This window comes from Salvelinus namaycush, chromosome 2 (genome assembly GCF_016432855.1).
Source record: "Salvelinus namaycush isolate Seneca chromosome 2, SaNama_1.0, whole genome shotgun sequence".
Lineage (NCBI taxonomy): Eukaryota > Metazoa > Chordata > Actinopteri > Salmoniformes > Salmonidae > Salvelinus > Salvelinus namaycush.
Window position 1 is genome coordinate 16,939,155 of NC_052308.1, and position 7,791 is coordinate 16,946,945.

Below are 7,791 nucleotides of genomic sequence, written 5' to 3' on the forward strand. Positions count from 1 at the left end.
CCAGAATAACTTGTCTCAGAGTAATAATGTACGGTGGTAGATGTTTGGAAAAAGTACAGGAAAAAAAACAAAAAAGACAGAATGACAACATTAGAACTGAACAATTCAACCCCTCCCCCCACCCCCTCCCCCCATCCCAGACAGTACCTCCCCAAACGAGGTACAAGCCTAAATAGAACATGTTCTCTTCGCACAGTATGTCTGTGAGAGTGCGGTCTTAAACCTAAACCCACAGTCCCGCTCTTTAAAGTCGTGTTTTGTTAGTGGATCAAACAGCAAAAAGAGATAATCATTTTTTAAATAAAAAAAAATTAAAGTGAATCCCTTGTGCAGACGAAATTACAAAAGCACCACTTGTAGATGTATATAATTATATTCCCAGTCTTATAACAGGCATTTGAGAGAGAAAATAAAGAAAATAAATAGAATGTATAAAGGCTCTCAGCCGAAAACCTAATTTGAAGTAAGGAAATCGTAGTAAGACAATCAAAAATAATAATAATAATTATTATTATAATAGTTGTCTAGTTGAATGCTGAGACAGCTTACAACCAAGACCAAAAAACTACGTGTGCGCAACGTTGAACGCTTGCTGGGCATAAATGACGCTCAGAACTTTTAAAATTTAAGTGAAGACCCCAAAAAACGTGTCGCCTCGGGAAGCATTTACTGTTTACTGGGTCAATGCAAACGGATGCAGTAAGCAAATAACCAAGAATATTTTGAGTCACTGAGACACTATGTAAACAAACTGAATAGGTGAGCAAGACAGCCTAGAAAACACAGGAGTATAGTAAAACCGCAATACAATGAAATTAAAATGACTGAATGCTTGTAAGGCAAGCACACTAGATGATCAAAACATTAGATCACATCAAATAAGCCTGAATGGGTACGCCAACTCCCCAACTATACAAAATTAGCATGTTGTAGCTAAACATAATTGTACCACAGGTGGGTTACTTACTATCCACAGTTCGCAAGCAACAGTTGCTGAACTATGAGCAAGTTCAAGACTTCTTGATGTGACGTTGAATGTGAGAGAGAGCCTCATCCGGAGATTCAAATGTGTAGTCTTTACCATCATGAGATAGCCATAAACGGGCCGGGAATCGCAGTCCGTACTTCACACCTGGATGGTCCCGAAGTAGTCGTTTGGCCTGTCCGAAAGCTGCGCGCTGCCTGGAAACAGTGGGGGAGTAGTCCTGGTAGATGGAGAAGCTCTGTCCTTGAAAGCTCAGAGTGGTATTGCGGGCTCGTCGGAGAATCTCCATCTTCTCATGGAAAAAGTGCACTCGAAGAATTATGTCACGGGGCCTCTCCCCATCCCGGGGCTTTGGGCGCAGCGACCGGTGGGCACGATCAATCAGGGGCTTTTCATCTAAGGCAAGAACATCCTTCAGCAGCCCAGAAACGAAATCCGTGGCGCGAGGCATTTCCGCTGACTCTGGGACTGATACAAGTCTCAGGTTATTGCGGCGAGAGAATCCCTCCAAACTTACACAGCTCTCCTTCACCTTTTTCAAATCCGCAGCTAGGCGTTTCACGTCAGCCTCCAGGGATGTAGTTAAGTCGGAGACATTTGTAGCGAAGGTCTCCAGTGCTGCAATCGTTGTAGTGTGCGACTCCATTGTTGTTTTGAGTGATGCGATTGCCGGCACCGTCTCGTTCCGCAGGATGGTTAGATCTGCTTTTAAAGTGTCAGAAACCTCCTTTATTCGGGCCTCAATCGTAGCAACCACCTCCGTTTTCATTTCAACTATCTCAGAGCGTAGTAGTTTGATGGCCTCGAGAATGTTCACTTCAGCGCCGCCAGGCCAAGCCGCCCCCCCGGGTAAAGTATCAGTCCCCGGGCCGTCAGGCTCAGGGGAGGGCGGTGATGAGAGTGTGTCTTGTAGGCCGGGTTTTCTCAAAGTCATGCTTTTGGCCTTATGTTTCGTCGACATGCTGATATTTGGAAGTAAAGTAGTCTTGGTTTTTACGGGAAGGGATCACCAAAATAATATATGAAAATAAATACGGTTCTGCTGCAAAATTCACATAAACTTTAAAAATACCACGGGAGCAAACGGAAAACACGTCAGTCGCACATGGCGTCCCTCCAATCCCCCCTCACAAAGCTACTGTTGTTTTTTTAACCAGGCAAGTCAGTTAAGAACAAATTCTTATTTTCAATGACGGCCTAGGAACAGTGGGTAAACTGCCTTGTTCAGGGGCAGAACAACATATTTTTACCTTGTCAGCTCGGGGATTCGATCTTGCAACATTTCGGTTACTAGTCCGACGCTCTAACCACTAGGCTACCCTGCCACCCTACACTGTTTTGTGGCACAGTATTTCCTGTCTTTCCTGCACTATGCACATTGTTACCGTACTCAGCTTGTTCTATCCTTACATTGCATTTGTAACAAAACAACAGAATGTAAATATGGTATGCTGGCATCAATCAACACACTTCAATTGTAACACTGTCATTTGCATGTGGATGTTCATGTTTTTTTGCCCTATGAATCTCAAAGATGTCAAATGCACGTTTCTACTGCAGCAAAAGATGGATTTATTTTAGTTTGTTATCAAATTATCTCCTGATCATTTTTGACCTACGAAAAATCCATAAGATGTGTTCATACCAAACAAAAATAAACTCAGATTTTTAAATAGAGATCATGTTGGGTTTTGACATAGATACCTTTTACAGTGTCTGTAGCCATACTGTAGAGTATACTGTATGTGAGAACAGATCAAAAAGTATGGGCTTAAAAGGGGGCTTTGGGATATAGTGGTATAGATCCAGGAATGACTGTGTACTTCATCATCCCAATTCTGACTCATTTAAATCCTCCATATGAATAGATTCATGACAAATATCAGTAGCTCATAAACTGACTCCAAATGAATAACCTATTGTGGCCCTCTGGTTTGGCAGCTAGATTTTCTAATGTAATACTACGTAGGAGGGAAAACAGATCATTTTCAAATGGGTCTAGACAAACACTATTGAAATTGAAACCCGAAATGAAAATGAAAGGTAATTCTCCAGGCCTCAGGTGCAGTGTGGTTGCAAGGATTGCATTTGGAATAAGAGTTGGTTCCTACACTCTTAGATAAAAAGGGTTACAAAAGGGTTCTGCGGCTGTCCCCATAGCAGAACCCTTTTTGGTTCCGGGTAGAACTCTTTTGGGTTCCGTGTAGAACACTGTAAAGGGTTCTACATGGAACCCAAAAGGGGTTCTTCAAAGGGTTCTCCTATGAGGACAGCCAAAGAACCGTTTTTTGATCTAGATAGCACCTTTTTTTCTCAGAGTAGAGTTCAATATCCAGTTGGAGAACACAATGTTAGCACACACCAGGGATGGAGCTATTCAATATGTTGTCGTATACACAAGAAAGAAAATGGCATTCATTACCCTCCAGTGAATGTTATGTGGCAGGCAAAGCTAATTTGTTTTGTACAGAATAACAATTCATCCATAGAGGCTACCAGGAGGCTTCTAGGAATCTTTAATCAAACGTTCTAAGTTCTGTAATTGTCTCTTATGATGGATTCTCTGCATTATTGACACTCTACAAGAACACAGTCTTGGCCTAGATGTGGGGCAGCAGGGAAATCAGGATCAACTTTGTTAGAAGCCTCATCATGGTTCCCATTATACTACTGCCACTTACACATTGATGATCGAACAGACCTCCTGTTGTTGCTGCTGTTGTTGTTGTTAGGGTCTCCAAGAGACTCATACGATACATTCTCATTGTAATACACATTCTGTTGCAGACATTTTAAACAATTCATGAAATACTCATCAAGCAATTCATTCATGTTTTGCTGTTTTCACAGAAAGGCAATAATTATGAATTGATTTACAGTATATTTACATAAAATGTCTAGGTCAAAGGACAGCAGTGCTACATACGTACATTCAATGTCTTTGACAAGAAGAAATGGGGAAGTTTTGACATACACTCAATAAATTACGGGTTGGAATAGGTGGTTATGAAACACAAGGACGATAAATACTGTAACTGCAGTTCATAGTCCATATATCACACAGGTCAATATGAGAAGACCAATCATATGGGATAATCAATCATTAGAGAGTGAATTATCAAGTGCAACCAAGTCTCTCATTTACATACCCCTAAATTAGTTGTTTTCGGATACATTTGTCTGCTATGAGGATTTATGTTGCTTTAATAACAGATCACAATTGAGTCCACAGATCACCTCATGAAATAATGATCATCCAGCTGTGCACAATGCATCATCTTCTCATTAGTCAAATCCACACCCTGACAGAGGGCATCATATCTACTACCACAATAAATATTAAATATGATTAAAAAGCAGTAGCAGTGAAGTCAGAGTCTACCACACAGGAATGTTCACATGTCAGTGTTGTGATCTCTGTGCTCCCAGTCCCAATTGGAGATAACAGGGAAGTGAGGGAGTTGTGGTCCCTGGGACTGGCCTGGGAATTAGGAACTGGGCCAGAGGGAACCAGTAGGATTTTGGCGAAGGGTGGGCAGTCTTTTCTAGAGGTGGTGTCTTTCGTATGTCTGCAGATAAGATCCCAGAAGCATTCCCGAAAGCGTGTGGAGAGCATGTTGTAGATAACGGGGTTGACTGCAGAGCTGAGGTAGAAGAGGATGCCGGAAAGGAGGTGCACACACTGGTACACAGTTTGGTTGAGGTCTGTCCAGACAGACCACTGCATGATGCAGCTCCACAAGAGCCGGTCGATATGGAAAGGCGCCCAGCAGATGGAAAACACCAGCACGACCACAGCTACATAACAGACAGCAACAAGAGGAGTAGGACAGTAAAGGGGAGAGGGAGACCGAGAGGGAGGATGAATTAAGTGATGCGGAGAGAGGGAGGAAGGAGGGGAACAACAGGATATCCTGTTCCCTGCAAGACCTGGTCCTCATGAAACTGAAACATTCTACTCATATAACTACTGACAGAAACTGGCCCACATTCACCATTTCACCATGAGATCATGTAGAGGGAGTTAAGGGCCTCTTGACAGCCAATTTTCCTGAAAGCAGAACGAGGAAAAAAGGAATTGCCTCCTCAATTTTCCAAGGAATATAAATCAATATAAATCTTTAGATAACTACTGCAGAGAAAATGAAAGTATTGGATGAACACTGCTACTCAAAACAAAGCTCTGCCATAGCTAAGAGATCAACATTCAGTGCAGAGACACTCCCCAGAATAGCAATGTCCTGTGTAAGAAGTGTCAAATGGGTACATAGAATCATGCCTGGGCTTTCAGAATGTTTTGTTTTTCGACCATGCCATGGCATTGTCGCAGATTACATAATCTGGCCTAGTCTCAAATAAACAAACACTGCCAAGACATACAGGTAACTGCCAAAATAAAGGAAACACCAACATAAAGTGTCTTAATTGGGTGTTGGGCCACCGCGAGCCAGAAGATCTGTGTCTGGAACTCTATTGGAGGGATGCGACACCATTCTTCAACAAGAAATTCTATAATTTGGTGTTTTGTTGTTGGACGTGGAAAATGCTGTCTCAGGTGCCGCTCCAGACTCTTCCATAAGTGTTTAATTGGTGTAAGATTTGGTGACTGATATGGCCATGGCATATGGTTAACATCGTTGTCATGTTCATCAAATCATTCAGTGACCACTTGTGCCCTGTGGATGGGGTCATTGTCATCCTATGGTGGGCATAGTCATGGTATCCAAAATAATGGCTAACATAATGACCTGCCCAGCATATTTATACTTGACCCTAAGCATGATGGGATGTTAATTGCTTAATTAACTCAGGACCCACACGTGTGGAAGCACCTGCTTTCAATATACTTTGTATACCTCATTTACTCAAGTGTTTCCATTATTTTGGTAGTTACCTGTACATCGACCTGGAAAATGTAGGAATATAATGACTGGTATTAGAATCAGATGCTCTTTATTATCAACATGAGAGCATTTTCTAAATTACAATATTATTATCACTAAAACAGACTGCATAATATAAAATGTACAATCAAAAATGTACAGTCATTCAAAACCTTTATGGATATTACTAACAGAAAAATTACAGTTTAAATGTCAAAATTGTGTTGACCATGGAAGACAGGCTTGTGACTGTGACAACGGAAATGGGCATGGAAATGGAATGCAGAACTTACCAAGCATCTTGGTGGCTTGTCTCCTACGCCCTCGCTCTACGTGGATTCTCCAGTTGGTGTTGGTGCTACAGTTCTTCCTCATCGTTCCCTGGGAAAGGTGTCGCTCCCTGCCCAGCTGGATGCCCATCACCAGGTACAGACCGCTCATCACCGTCATGGGCACAATATAGAAGCACGCAGTGGTGATCAGGATCACCAGGTTATAGATCCACGGGGCCCCTATCAAACTGCATATGGCTGACTCTGCCACCTTCTCCGGGAGATTCAAGTAGTAGATGCCATGCAGGGAGGTGTTGGGGATGGCACAGACCAGGGACACCACCCATACGGCACTGATGACATGCTTGGCATGCTTGTTGGTGGAGACATAGCGTATTTTTAGTGGATGGACCACGGCGATGTACCTCTCCGCACTCAGCACTGTCACATTTAGGATGGAAGCGAAGCAGACGGTCTCAAGGAGGAAGATCTTGAAGTAGCAGACTCCCTCGCCGAATGGGAAGGGGTAGTTCTGCCACATGTCGTAGATCTCCAGGGGCATCCCAAAGAGGAGCACCAGGAGGTCCGACACAGCCAGGCTGAACAGGAACAGGTTGGTGGTGGTACGCATCTTCTTGTGTTTGGATATCACTGCGCATGTGAGAAGGTTGCCAGACACGCCAAGAAAGAAGATGAGCAGGTAAACCAGGGTGATAGGGAGGAAGACGGGAGAACGCTTCGGCCCTAGAAATTCCAGTAGGAGGTCCTCGATGGATTTGGTCCCAGAGTCATTTCCTGTGACGTTTAGCAACGTGATGTTACAGAACATGCCGTGCTGTTCTGAGATGTTGGAAAGAGAGTCCAGGCAGTACATCTCCATTTCACAGTAGGGGCTTGTAAGTGGGAATAGAGAGGAACAGGATCACTGGAGATGTCTGCACATCATTGCTCTGAGAGACATTCCATACAGAGAGAAATACAACACCTAAAGAGTACCACAGCAACAACACATCATTTTATATTACAGCATCCTGATGCTACATAAGATGGTGTAAAAGCTCTCATATGGTGACTGACACAGCTCAGTAAAGTCTCACAAGAGATATATGTTTTGCACAATTAAGTCTTGACTAAAGGGCTGATCAGATTAGACTAGTTGTAACTGGGAATTATGAATTTACAGTACATCACAAATGCACACTTTGCCTCTTACAGTGATAGTATGGTGGTAGCTTCACCAATGTGTATAACATGAATACTGTAGTATATCTTGTGTATCCACAGTTTTCATGTTTGTGCAATTATTTACCACATATTATGATTCCCATTTTTCAGTCATCTGTTCTGTGCGAAGACAATTATTTGAATGATGTTAGCTAATTCAAATAAAAAATTATTCCTGCAATAACCAAGTCTTCAGCAGAACTTAGCACTGTGTGATAAACACATTCTAAATGCTTGGCAAAATCAAGTCTAATGTAAAAATGAAATAATTTTGTATTGCAGCAAAATGATGTGCTGTTGCTACAGTAATAGATGTCTCTATCACTTCATATATTTCAGAGCTGAGACATGAATATGTTTCATTAGGCCTGTTAGTTTCTCTGCAGTGGGTGTCTCATCTTACTCTATAGGAGCAGAAGGCAGGGAT

At 42.5% G+C, this 7,791-nt stretch overlaps 1 protein-coding gene across 1 annotated transcript; it reads right to left on the reverse strand.

Moving 5' to 3' along the window:
- Positions 1-4,334: 4,334 nt before the first annotated feature.
- On the reverse strand, positions 4,335-7,020 carry LOC120020538 (neuromedin-U receptor 2-like). The gene is made up of 2 exons (XM_038964248.1): positions 6,162-7,020; positions 4,335-4,783 (listed from the first exon to the last, which is right to left on the reverse strand). Exons 1-2 carry the CDS (start codon positions 7,018-7,020, stop codon positions 4,335-4,337), a joined length of 1,308 nt encoding a protein of 435 aa, XP_038820176.1.
- Between the last annotated feature and the right edge of the window lie 771 nt (positions 7,021-7,791).